At 36.7% G+C, this 12,720-nt stretch overlaps 1 protein-coding gene across 8 annotated transcripts; it reads right to left on the bottom strand.

The window, feature by feature from the left end:
* Positions 1 to 1,180: 1,180 nt before the first annotated feature.
* Traf-like (TNF-receptor-associated factor-like) lies at positions 1,181 to 9,692 on the bottom strand. Of its 8 annotated transcripts, none has more exons than XM_053760546.1 (11): positions 9,549 to 9,692; positions 8,215 to 8,393; positions 7,124 to 7,237; positions 6,355 to 6,476; positions 5,881 to 6,094; positions 5,462 to 5,603; positions 4,884 to 5,053; positions 4,331 to 4,526; positions 3,696 to 3,811; positions 3,132 to 3,287; positions 1,181 to 2,396 (listed from the first exon to the last, which is right to left on the bottom strand). In XM_053760546.1, exons 2-11 carry the CDS (start codon positions 8,314 to 8,316, stop codon positions 2,181 to 2,183), a joined length of 1,548 nt encoding a protein of 515 aa, XP_053616521.1. In that variant the 5' UTR covers positions 8,317 to 8,393; positions 9,549 to 9,692; the 3' UTR covers positions 1,181 to 2,180. The 8 variants fall into 8 exon arrangements, with proteins under 8 accessions (XP_053616521.1, XP_053616520.1, XP_053616524.1 ...); XM_053760545.2 differs by having other exon boundaries at positions 9,564 to 9,691; XM_053760549.1 differs by having other exon boundaries at positions 8,215 to 8,424; positions 9,549 to 9,690.
* Positions 9,693 to 12,720: the final 3,028 nt, after the last annotated feature.

The raw sequence follows: 12,720 nt of genomic DNA, 5'->3' as shown, positions 1-12,720 counted from the left end.
CGCTAACCAGAGAAGATTCCACTCACTCTGAGTCATTCTGAGTTCTTTCGGTCATTCTGATTTTTTTTTTATCTATGGCTTTACTCAGGGAGTATTAGCCAAAGACAGGTTTGGTGAATAAAGGACAATGTGAAATAAAGCTATTTTAAGTAAAAAATCAGGAGAGTGTTTTTTAAAAATAAATATAAATACCACTACTAGATACCACTATTACAATGATAAATTATTATAATTTAAATAATCACAAATTATTTTGTTAATTATTGAACTATTTAAAGAGAGAAGAGAAATAATGTTAGTTGGGAGTTGAATATTTCCTTTCTGTAAACAATTCTCAAACTGGGATCGATCGTGCAGGAGACAGGCAAAGAATATGTGATCCAGGTCGCCAACACCTGTGCCACAAGGCAATCTTCACTACTCAGAACCTTTATTCTACATAAGTGTTTAGGTGAACTGTTTTGTCCAATCCTCTTTTGAATAAGAGAACTAGTGGATTTTTTATCTAAGGTTTGCTTGAAGAACCAAGGTTTAACAGGGATATTTGGTTGTATTTGGGCGTAACGATTGCCTTTGAATTTTGAGCTTTCTCGCCACAGATTATACCACATATTTCGAAGGAGATTTTCAGTAAGATTGACCAAATCATGACAGAAATTTTTATAAGGGAAAATATCGCCACAGGCTACCGCTTCTCTAGCTAACTGATCAGCTTTTTCGTTACCAGCAACGCCGCTGTGGGTAGGTACCCATGAAAATTTAACCGATACTTGTAACAATGAGCACTTAAAAAGAAGCTTTCTTATTTCTATAACTAAAGGGAAAGGAACTCTTAATTTAAAAGGGAAGCACTAAGTGAATCAGTGAAAGTGCAGCAATACTTCCTATTAGTCGAAAACCCTCACTTTCGAAGAGACGCCCCCCGGGGATTGAACTTTAAAAACCTATACTATTCAAAATCTTTCTGCTAATATATACAGGGGGATGGTATTTACTTACTTATATACTTACGTATATACTTTAGGAAATAAATTCTCTACACAACGGTGAAAACTGCTAATGTAACCCCAGCCCCAGGCGACACCAGCGCACTGGTTTTTTTTTCTTTTTGTTGATCTATGCCGCGCCGTGACATTTGTGACAGGTCTATTAATATATTTAGTAAATGAAACTTATAATACACTGTGCATTTAATTTATTATTAATTTAATATAAATTAAATATAGGTTATATTAAATACAAATTAAAATATAGGTATATTTTTTTTATATTAAATACAAATTAAAATATAGGTATATTTTTATAGTATCCGGTGGAATGTTAAAATACGTTTAAAAACCAACACGCACACTAGTGCTATCGTCACATTTTTATCAATTCTTTCTCTTTATAACTAGTCTTGTATTCCTCAAGCCCGAGGATAGTGGTTGACGTTGAATGAAACACACATAACGACTTTCTTGGCATTATTATTGGTGTGGTTTGCCGTTGCCTACTCCATTTCACACACAAGTCGATAATCAACCAAAGTGCAAGATGCTTCACGTTTTCCTTCGCCGGAAGCAGATTGGTCGATGAAAACTATTAAGTAAGAGCCAGATTGGTATACAAAGTCCTATGGCACGAGTAGGATTCGAACCTGTGACCTTTCGGTTCACAGGCGGGCGTCTTAACCATTAGGCACACCGCCACCGCTTTAATTTTATAAAACTAAAAAAATAATCTCTTAAGTGGACAACTGTACTCATTTAAGTACCGTTTTTGAACTTGAAAAAAGGTAGTGCATCATTGGTCGCCTTTTCGACAAAATTTTTATACTGAATTGTTAATTTTATGTCGGATAGTGAGTTGAAGATTTTTTTTGTCGAGTAATCATATTTTTTTCTTACTCTTCTTCTTGATATGTTGTGCAGCACATCACACCCAGAACACAACACACGGGCACAATTTGTGCACGTTTCTGTGTTTGTGTCTATCAGAGTCTCGCTGCGATACAAGCCGTTGCGATACAAGGTCTTAGTGTGGGCCGTTGAGTGTTGTCCATTTATTTATCTCCATTCCGACGGTCTACTAAAGCCTGATCATGTCATGGGCTATGGTCGCTCGTCAATGGCATAAATCAGCCATAACCTTAAAATTACTTAAGAATTTTAAGGTTATGGCTACAATTTGGCAACAATTTATTGCAGTACAGTGAATTCTAGGAACATGACGTCATTCTTCACATAATCCAACTTGTCCAGACTTGTATGTGGGAAGAACACGTACTGCCGTTTGAGTTGGACCACTGACTTGTCTAAAGCCTCGGTGGATTTGGTTTTCTCGTCTTCGGTGTCGTAGTCCAAACTGGGCGAGGTCTTCCGACGGACTTGCAGGGTTTTCACTATGTCCATTGCCTGTGGAATGCAGAGATTATTTAGATAGATAATAAACTTTATTCACCACCATTTTGTACATGTCTAGCTAAACACAATACATTGTATGGTTAACTAAAAAAATGTAAGACGATGCGTTGTAGTGATATCGGCTCGCCTGTGATTATATTGTTGAGTCTGTTGTAATTTTATTATCGTAGATGTATGATGTACTTAGATGGAAAAAAGGGTGCAGACTCAACAATATAATCACAGACGAGCCGATCGTTCCGTGGTGCATTTGTTTTTCTTTGTTTATTCTCTCTCTTATCCTTGCGTGTTCCCGGTTACATCCGAAGTTGTGGCGCCGAAAATGATGAAGGGATATTTGGAAAAGCCTCCTTTTTGGGAAAGTGACATTTTGTAAAAGCGACATTTTGAGAAAGGGACCGCATGTGACCTGAAGATTTGGCACGGACTCGACTGGACACTCAGAAATCTCAAGACGGACCGTCCTGGCATCGGCGTACGCGGAGGGCCGCCCCAAATAAAGGGAGAAGGCACGGAAGAAAACGAAGAAATTATGATAAATGAACATTATAATGCAAGGGAGATTTTGGACCTCAACGTAAAAGTCATAGTATTTATTCAGAAAGTAGACCTTCACAGGCACTTTTTTCCGTCGAATTTTAGTTTATAGGTACTATAGTATTTCTCAAAAGGTTATAAACTAGTGGCATTTCGGTTTCGGAACAACCGTATAAGCTAGTGACTCACCTGATTCCTATTAGTAGGCTGGTCCCTCACAGCTATGGTGATGGTCAGGTCGCACGGCCACTCCAGCAGAGAGTCGTGCGGCCCGCCGACCAGCCGCACAGTGCACGTCACGTGTCGCCCCTTCCAGCGCCCGATGCCATTAAGGTTCAGTTCAGCCTGAAATTCAGGGAAATTGGATAGGATAACCCCAGCCGACTAACCTATTTATTGGATCCCTACGACATAAGTAAAATCTGACACCAGTACCTATAACATACTCGTATTCGATAAGAAGAACCACAAATTATTGCATACTGGAAGTTCAAAGAAATTCAAATTCAAAATTCTTTATTCAATTTAGGATGATATACATCACTTATTGACGTCAAAAAAATTACTTAAACTAAGTCTACTGCCGGCTTCCAAAGCGCAAGTGAAGAAGAAGCGGCGCAACAAACTTCACCGCAGCCTTTTCTCCAAGGACATCAATTAACAAATATAGGTCTTATATATATATTAAAAATTAGGAGAACGAATTTACATCATTATTAAAGAATAAATTTAAAAGCTGTTGATATCAATTACCTTCATTGTGTATCCATATTTATCGGTCCTGAAGTACGGGCTGGTGAGAACTGTGTCTTTCTCTTTCGCTTCCTTCATTCTAGATGTGAACCTGTCTATCCTCCAGAGGAAATGTCCTGCAATCAATTTATTAAATTACATTTTGTTAAGTAAGTCGTGAATGGTTGGCATGCTAAAAGGAATTTGATGGCAATAACTGGATAAGGATGGCCCACAACAGAAAGAAAGCCTATACGCTGCAGTGGGTCACGCAGGGTTATATTAACATTGGCGGCTAGGCCACATTTGCAATGGTTCATCTCGGATGAACAAATCTTATATGAACAAACATGTCGATCGAGCTCCACAGTTGTTAGCGGATAGTCTCACTTAAAATCTGGTAAAGGTTTCATTGTGATACGTTGCTTATAATCACATATTGACAATAATAAGTTATGAACGCACGCACTAAACAAACGCAGGCAAAGCCGCTGGCAAAAGCTAGTTATTAGTAATTGGAATGTGTTGGACCTCAATCTAACCTGATGGAAAGCCAAGATTAGGTCTATGGTGTTACACGTAAGCTCAAAAAATGCCTTGCCTAAATATAAGATCTCTAAATTATAGTATAGGGAAAATCGACGCGGATATCTTACCGTTATCACTCCCAGCCTCGAACCTCTCAAAGCTGACCCTAGACTGGAAGTCGGCCAGTTCACTCCTCAGTTTGTTGTAGGATTTAGTAAGTGCCCTCATGTCGCGGATGATGATGTCCATCTTGGCGGAATGCTCCTGCGCTTCTGCGCGGGCGTCTGCCGTGGCTACTTCCAGGATTGCTAGGCGGTCGAGAGCCTGTAACAGTTTTGTTAGAATATTATCATTAATATGGCACAGTAAATGACGTAAGAATTTTATTAAGTTACCAACGGTGGCATGCAAATGTCGTGATAAAAGTAAATACATTAAGAAAGACAAAATAACTATGTCTACAATAGTCAATCTGTCAATTAAAATTAAATACAATGTCGACAAATTTATTTAAAAATTGCCTGTTATGGTGTCTTCTGCTCAACCTCGTGTGTGGATATGTTGAGTCCGTTTCTATGTTTGTGTTTCGAAACCAACATGGGACAGATACCTTATTGTCTTTTTAATCTAATAAGTAAGATGGGTTCATCTGCAGATATTTATCGATTATAGTTATCATACCGGTCTCTCAGGCTCCGTCGTCTGCAGCTGCTCTCTGACCATCGCCAGCTGCGTCAGCTGCTGCGACGACCTCCTCGCTTCCGTGAGCTCTGCTTCCAACACCGCCCGGCTTTCTGCGTTCCTCTCCCGTTCCTCTTCTACTGTCTGCCTTATGTAGTTTATCACGTCCTCTGAAAAGAAGAATATAGAAATTAAAAAAATACTTAAATAAGATATATATTTTGGACAAATTACTACCATTCTTGGTGAGGTCATTGTAAACATGTGTAGGAACATATGTTTCACACATGAACTGCATTCTTTCATGTGTTGGAAGTTTAATAATCCTAGAAGTTTCGTGTCATTCGGCACAGAGAATGTACATCAAATATATTCTTCTTTTCACAACATTAGTAAGGCTAATTATATAATATAAGAGCAGTATGTTTTATTCCGTACTAGAGATAGATGTCCTCCATGGTACAGAAAATAGGACAGTTAGGCGACTACAGTAGAAGAGTCATTGATGGGACAGCACCACAGCACATATTTCTCGTCAAAAACCAACTTCTTTGTGGCCGCCTATAACGAAACCTTACCAAGTTTATTGACAGCTCTAATCCTGCTATCCTGGTGTGTAAGCGCCTGCTCGAGCAGTTCTCTCTCGTGCTGTTCATTCACCAGCTGGTTGGTGGCACTCTCCAACCTCATTGCTGTGTTTAGTTGCTCGTTTTGTAAATCCTGTAATTAAAAATATATTCGTTTAGGTCTAGCGTGCATATACCTACTGCCTTCATTGCTGCAGTGACCCCTTCTTCTCATGTGGACCGCATGTCTGTTTGCCTGTATATAAAAAATAGAGGAGCGAGGTGGAACGAGAGGATTGTACTGTATATTATTAGCTAAAGAGCTTTAGTTGTTCAGTGGTTCAAATACCCGCTTATGAACCGAAAGGTCCCGTGTTAAAATCCTACTCGTGTCACATGAGTTCATATCTCCACCATTATTTATCATTTACCTGCAGAGTTATCTGGACATTAGCCAAATCATGCCTAATTTGAGCTGCCCAATTGCTCGTCAATTCTTGCTCCTCATCCACGGTTGCTCTCGTTGAAGCCAGCGTAGACAGAAAGTGTTGGCTATTTTCTTCTATACGTGCCAACTTTGCGCGGAGATTTTCCAGGTCTGTTTGCTGGAGATCCCTTTGGCTGGATTCTTCGGCGAGTGCTATTCTGTAAATTTTTAATTTTATTCAACTTATGGATGACATACATTGACGTTAATTTACATAAAACTGAAAACTAAGGAACTCGTTAAGGTGAAAAAGAGACTTCTATGCTATTATTATTATTATATATTGACGACCTCGGTGGCACAGTGACTACTGAGGACCTTAGGCAACAGTAACATAGGCTTCGTTTAGGTCTCCATTATGCAAGACGACAAACACAGACAGTTGATATGAATACTTGATATGGATATGAATACTTACTTGATCGCATCCACTTCTTTCTCGATCCTGGCGATCCTGTCGTCCATGTGCGGCGTGGCTTGTGGCAGCCACGTGTGTGGCTCGGGACTCCACGTCTTGGTATAGGTAGAAGACTTGCGACTCTGGAAGACAGCTTAACTATATAAGGGCCTTTTTCACCATTTTCTGAAGCGGTAGCGGTCAAGAGCCGCCTGTAATAGAAAGGTCCCGGGTTCGAATTCTACTCGTGCCACATGAACTACCAGTTTGCCTCATGTGCCAGTACAATGGTGATCTCTATAAACTACTATTTAGAAACTACCAATTGCTTTTGGTGAAGGAACACATCATGAAGAAACCAGTGGTTGATAGTTAAAGTACACTAATGTGTAATGTGATTACCTACACGCGATTAGCCGCGGTAGGTAGTCATAAAAGTATTTGGATTTGTTTAATATATAGATAATGATTCAAATTAAAATCATTTATTCAGAAATTAGACCTTCACAGGCACTTTTTCACGTATTTTTTTTATATTAAACAGTTATTTCTCACAAGCCACGAACTACTGGCATTTCGGAACCACCACTGCTGCGAAGAAATGCCGGAAGAAACACATTTGAACAGTGTTGGTCCCTATCATACTAGAAGGGCTTACTATTATTGTTTTTTACGATTTTTTTTGTAATAATATATCAAAGTACCTACATAATGTACATAGTCAAAAAGTATATCAAAACAGGTTATGATTTGATAAGGAGCAAGAAGAAGAAAATGAAAATGCCAGTACCTTCTCCAGTTTTGGACACTCCTTGACGTGCGTGTCTCTGTGTTTCCTTTGTATCCACGCCCCGCACCTCAAAGGACATTGCTCCAAGATGCTTCCGCATTCTTTCAGGTGATTCTGCAATCGAAGAAACGAACATGATCAATATTTCTATACTGAATATTATACACGCGATCGTCTGTCTGTTTGTTGCGGTGTGGGAGTCGTTACGTTGTGGTAAAAAAAAGCGAAATGACTCGATAGAGGAATGTATACAGCAAAGTCGCACTCTGCACACAGCATGGACGACGTTGGAAACACAGAAATGATTATTAACTTGCAATGTTCGATTCCCAGAATCGATAAAAAAACGTTACAAAAATATATTTTGTGATGACACAACTCGAGCTTGACCGTTATTTGCGTGACCCAAGCACGTAGTACTCTGTCATAATTATGATCCTTTTAAATCTATGAGTATATGAGGTAATTGTATAAATATTTACAGCCACCTGCATATCAAGTTACCCCGCACAGACTTTATGACGTGGTAATTGTGGCGAATTTGCAAAGATTGGATAACGGTGACGTGCTGTCGGCTGTACCAAACTAAATCCCACACATTCTGATAAGCGTTTTGCGGAAGATAGCAATTTATCTGCTGATTTCCATGAAAATATCGATGTGAGTTATGTTATTTTGTACTGAAGATACTTTTTTCTGATAGCAAACTTTTTGATTTTGCCATTCGATAAAAATTAGTATACTCGATTAAACGGATTTTGATTGCCACCGATTTCGAAAACTAAGTATAATACTTTCTAATAAAATTATGTGTCTAGTCTAGTGTGGTCATGAATTTATATTTTACTAAGAGCTACGCCCCATTACTACGTTGCAGCACCTTGCAGCTCCGTATCTTAAACTAGCAGTCTCGCTCGCGTAAAATAATAAATACATGAAAAAAAAACATAAAAAACTTAAACCTTCCTTACGAATCAAACTATGTATTGGTGAAAACCGCATGGAAATCCGTGCAGTACTTTGAACAGACAGAGAGACGCGGCAAAGGACTTTGTTTTATAATAAGTAGATATTAATACATTTAGTCATACCTGTAGCTTCCCCATTTCAAACATCTCATTGCAGAAATAGCAAGGGCTGTCCCGCACCCCGCCCCTAGAGTCCAAACTTCCATTCTTTTTTAACACACTCATTTTTTAACACTTTATTAGACCACTTGATGTAACACAAAATAACACTTTCTTATTATCCATTCTATAAAATTGTGTACCTACGTAAATAAATAAATCATCTACCATCACCTAGTATGTAAATATTATTTTTAATCATAATATAATTACTTAAATTCAGTTATATAGTTGATTCGGGCTTCGACGTTCAACGACTGAGGAAGCAACCGGGAAACGTTCAGATGAGAGACAGTTGTTTACTCCTGACCTACCTGATAGGTACTCTAGCGGACCATAAAAACTAAGTCAAAATTTCTCAGTATTTTACCCTGATCATAGTTATATTTTAATTAATATTTAGAAACCGTTTTAAAATTAATTAATTTAATCTAATTAATAATGAAAACCGTCTATCACACACTATAACTACCAATAGATACTCGTTTGATCGCGCCCACAGATTGCGCAGTACAGAATTGCTTTTTGATTTGAAAGATAAAAAATAGATAACAATAAAATTACTACAGCTAAATCTATCATAAAACGTGTCATCTATTAAATTTTTTTATCAATATCTGTACATAATACTAACATACCCGACTCGGTGTACATGTATAAATAACTGTTTGTGATGGAAGTACATGAGTTTGTATACCAATCTGAATCATGCATAGGTATTCATTTTCTTAAACTTGTCTTCCGGTGAAGGAAAACATCGTGAGGAAACCACGGTACCACCATCGGTAGATGGTCGTAAAAGTCATGCCAGATGCCTCTAGGCGACTTGAATATTCCTGACATCAGTGTTAGCCAATCATACAGTCGAAGACGAAAAAATTGATTTTAATACGATTTTTAAGGTTTATTAAAGTCTCCGAGTACCTAGTGCAGGGTGTAGGTACAAATATATAAGATAAGATTTCTTTATATTTTGTAATACTCTATATAATAAAGGAAAAAATAATCGGAGCTGACATTATGATATTTACATAATTGATGTTTTTATTTTTTGTTAATAATAAAATATCTTAGATAGAAATCAGTTATTTTGCTGTAAAGCTCGTTCCACTTGATACATTGTTTCAAAATAACAAAAGTCGACCGCGAAATTAATTAAAAGTGACACCACCTTTACCAAAACCCCTTTTTGAAACATGTACCTAATTTCATATTTTTCCTATTTTGTATAAAAACACTCTCACTAACAACTAAGTAGGTATACCTATATTAATAACTATAACACTTGAAAAATCTACCCAAATCACTTTTACCGAATTTTCAACTTTCCACTACACAAAGAAAATCTTTAAAAAAACACCAATTGATTAAAAATAACATATTTATATTGGTAGAAACTTGCACAGTTTTCACAATAGCGTTGCTTTGTCGAAATGAATCACGAATACAGTGTTATCATATCTATTTTCTGATATGTGATAGTGGGCGTATCTGATAAGGAAATAATATGTGGATTTTGTTATGGGTCGTGGGCGGATTCTAGACTCTTTTCGATGGAATACTGTGTATTTATTTTGGCGGTAATATAAATGGTTTTTCCTAGAGGTCTTGAAAAATGTCGCGAAAAGATTTATTCAGGATTGGAAAATCGCGTAACGGTGACACCCCTGGTGTTGCAGGAATCCAAAGGCTGCAGTGATTGGTTGTACAAAATACCTGTATACAAACGAAATAAAAACCGACATTTGAGGAGTTATTACATACATTGTTGAAACTTTTAAAATTGAGCAGAAGATGGATACAATCGCTAAGTACTTGTTCCAGGCTCCTACTCGCATAGATCTAATCGCGTATTTGACATTTGTTTTCAACATTGCTCGGCAAAAAATGTCAGGCGCATATGAATCTGTTTAGGCACAGTATAGTATTGGTATCACAGATTTATATAAAGTGTATATTATTGAAGCCTCAAGTATATAATACAATTGCTGCCGGTTGATTGCGGAAAAGATCCTTCCTTGTATAAAGTCTGTCGTTGCTAGTTTTTTTTTATCTTGTGGCTTTTTTCTTATGCAATAAAATTACTTCAAACGAACAAACGGTGGGCCTGTCAGTTATAATTTGTAACCGCTTTGCATTATTGAGAAAAAGAGTCTTGACAGACGAATAACAAAGTGATGATACTCCTCTGAGGATTCTATTTCAGCCATTTCAAATTCAAATTTCTTTAGGTACTTATTCAATTCAAGATGATACCTATTATTTACCTACATCAATTATTGACATCAGATAAAAAAAACACTACTTAAACTAAATTTTTGGCTATGGTAGCCTTAAAATGCTTGTCACAGAACCTTGTTTATCATTTGCACGTATCCTTTGTCTTTCATTCCTTGAAACTACGAAATACCTAATTTAAACATTAGCACAGCTGCAATGCGCGTGCGATGTTTACCTATTTCGCGTTAATATGTTTATTATTATTTCTTACCGAGTAAGCACGGTCAATTAACCCGTACATCATGGTGTCTTTCCCAATAAGCTAAAATTATTGAAAATTAACAAAAAAAAATATTCAAAATTCAAATTCAAATCATTTATTCAGAAATTAGACCTTCACATGCACTTTTTCTCGTCAATCTTTATACTTATAGTTATTTCTCACAAGCTACAAACTACTGGCATTTCGGAACGACCACTGCTGAGAAGAAATGCCGAAAGAAACTCATTTGAACAGTGTTGGTCCCTATCATGCCAGATCGGCTTACCATTATTGTTTCTTACAATGTTTTTTTTCTTTCTAATAATATATAAAAGTACATAATGTACATAGTCAAAAGGTATATCAAAACAGGTTATGATTGTGATCCGAGTGCTGATTATAATATATATATCGATGTGAAACACAATTATATAAAGCTATATACCTATGTACAATACGTAGGTACGTAATCATGTCATAATTGTATTCGCTATACTTATAGTTACACATCCCACTAACATTAGGTGTATAGGCGAAAATTTGTATGTTTGTTTATTTCTTATTCGCGCTCAAACGGCTGGGTCAATTTTTATGAAATTTGGTATTGAAGTAGCTGATACTTCGGATTAACATATCATATACCTAGTGTACTTTTTATTCCGAAAGTACCTACGCGATTCCCATAGGAATTGTTCAAACGTTTGATAATTAAGTTAAAATAAATAAATTAGTCCTTATGCTGACCTCCAAACTTAAATTCGAAGATGGCACCCCGTGATGACGATTATATGTCTATCTCGTGGCTGAGAAGTTGCGCACAGTCATGTTATAACAATCATGTTCAAGTGATCAAGAAAAAGAATTAGTTATGAAATTAATGAATTTTATAGCAGCTTCGTGTCGCGTTGTGATTGCAAGATCATTGAATAAAAGATGAATTAAATTACTCGGCCCTGAACTGAATAAAGTTCATGTTGCCATTTACAATTGTAATTTTAAAATCTTCAACGGGACAAGAAAATGAAATACTATATGCTGGGTTCATTTAGCTGTAATCCTAATCCTCACATATTATAACCTCTAAAAAAGTCTTTACAATCGCGAAGTTTGTATGAGAATTTTTATTTACCGCAACCAGCAATGTATAAATAAATAAATAAATATATTAGGACAAATTACACAGATTGAGCTAGCCCCAAAGTAAGTTCGAGACTTGTGTTATGGGATACTAACTCAACGATACTATATTTTATAATATATACATATATAGATAAACATCCAAGACCCGGGCCAATCAGAAAAAGATCATTTTCCATCATGACCCGACCGGGGATCGAACCAAATTCAAATTCAAATTCAAATCATTTATTCAGAAATTAGACCTTCACAGGCACTTTTTCTCGTCAATCTTTAAATTTATAGTTATTTCTCACAAGCTAGAAACTACTGGCATTTCGGAACGACCACTGCTGAGAAGAAATGCCGAAAGAAACTCATTTGAACAGTGTTGGTCCCTATCATGCCAGATCGGCTTACCATTATTGTTTCTTACAAAAAAAATTTTTTTTTTTCTTTTCTTTCTAATAATATATAAAAGTACATAATGTACATAGTCAAAAGGTATATCAAAACAGGTTATGATTGTGATCCGAGTGCTGATTATAATATATATATATATATATATATACATATATATATATATATACACACACATATATATATATATATATATATATATCGATGTGAAACACAATTAACTTACATGAAAATATATGAGAAACGAGATGACCAGTTCCCTCTGGCAGCACCCGTTCACGAGTTGACGCATGGGACAGCCATCGCGTAGCTCAACCATAATAGAGGGAACCTCACGACCCGGCCCACGACGCCACCACCAGATTGACCATTTGAGTGAGCATGACACACTCGATTCCCATGACTTCATAATTACAATTCTTATTCGTCGAAATAGAAGTATAATTCAGACA

The sequence above is a fragment of the Plodia interpunctella genome, chromosome 20, assembly GCF_027563975.2.
Source record: "Plodia interpunctella isolate USDA-ARS_2022_Savannah chromosome 20, ilPloInte3.2, whole genome shotgun sequence".
NCBI lineage: Eukaryota > Metazoa > Arthropoda > Insecta > Lepidoptera > Pyralidae > Plodia > Plodia interpunctella.
This window is presented reverse-complemented; position numbering and strand designations above follow the sequence as displayed.

Bases quoted from the DNA above. Each gene is read 5' to 3' on its own strand.
- Traf-like (XM_053760546.1), bottom strand. From the start codon at position 8,316: ATGAGTGTGTTAAAAAAGAATGGAAGTTTGGACTCTAGGGGCGGGGTG. The intron at 5,604-5,880 runs GTAAATGATAAA...TTTTAATTACAG, and splicing joins ATGTCCAGATAACTCTGCAG to GATTTACAAAACGAGCAACT. The intron at 5,054-5,461 runs GTAAGGTTTCGT...TCTTCTTTTCAG, and splicing joins TAGAGCTGTCAATAAACTTG to AGGACGTGATAAACTACATA.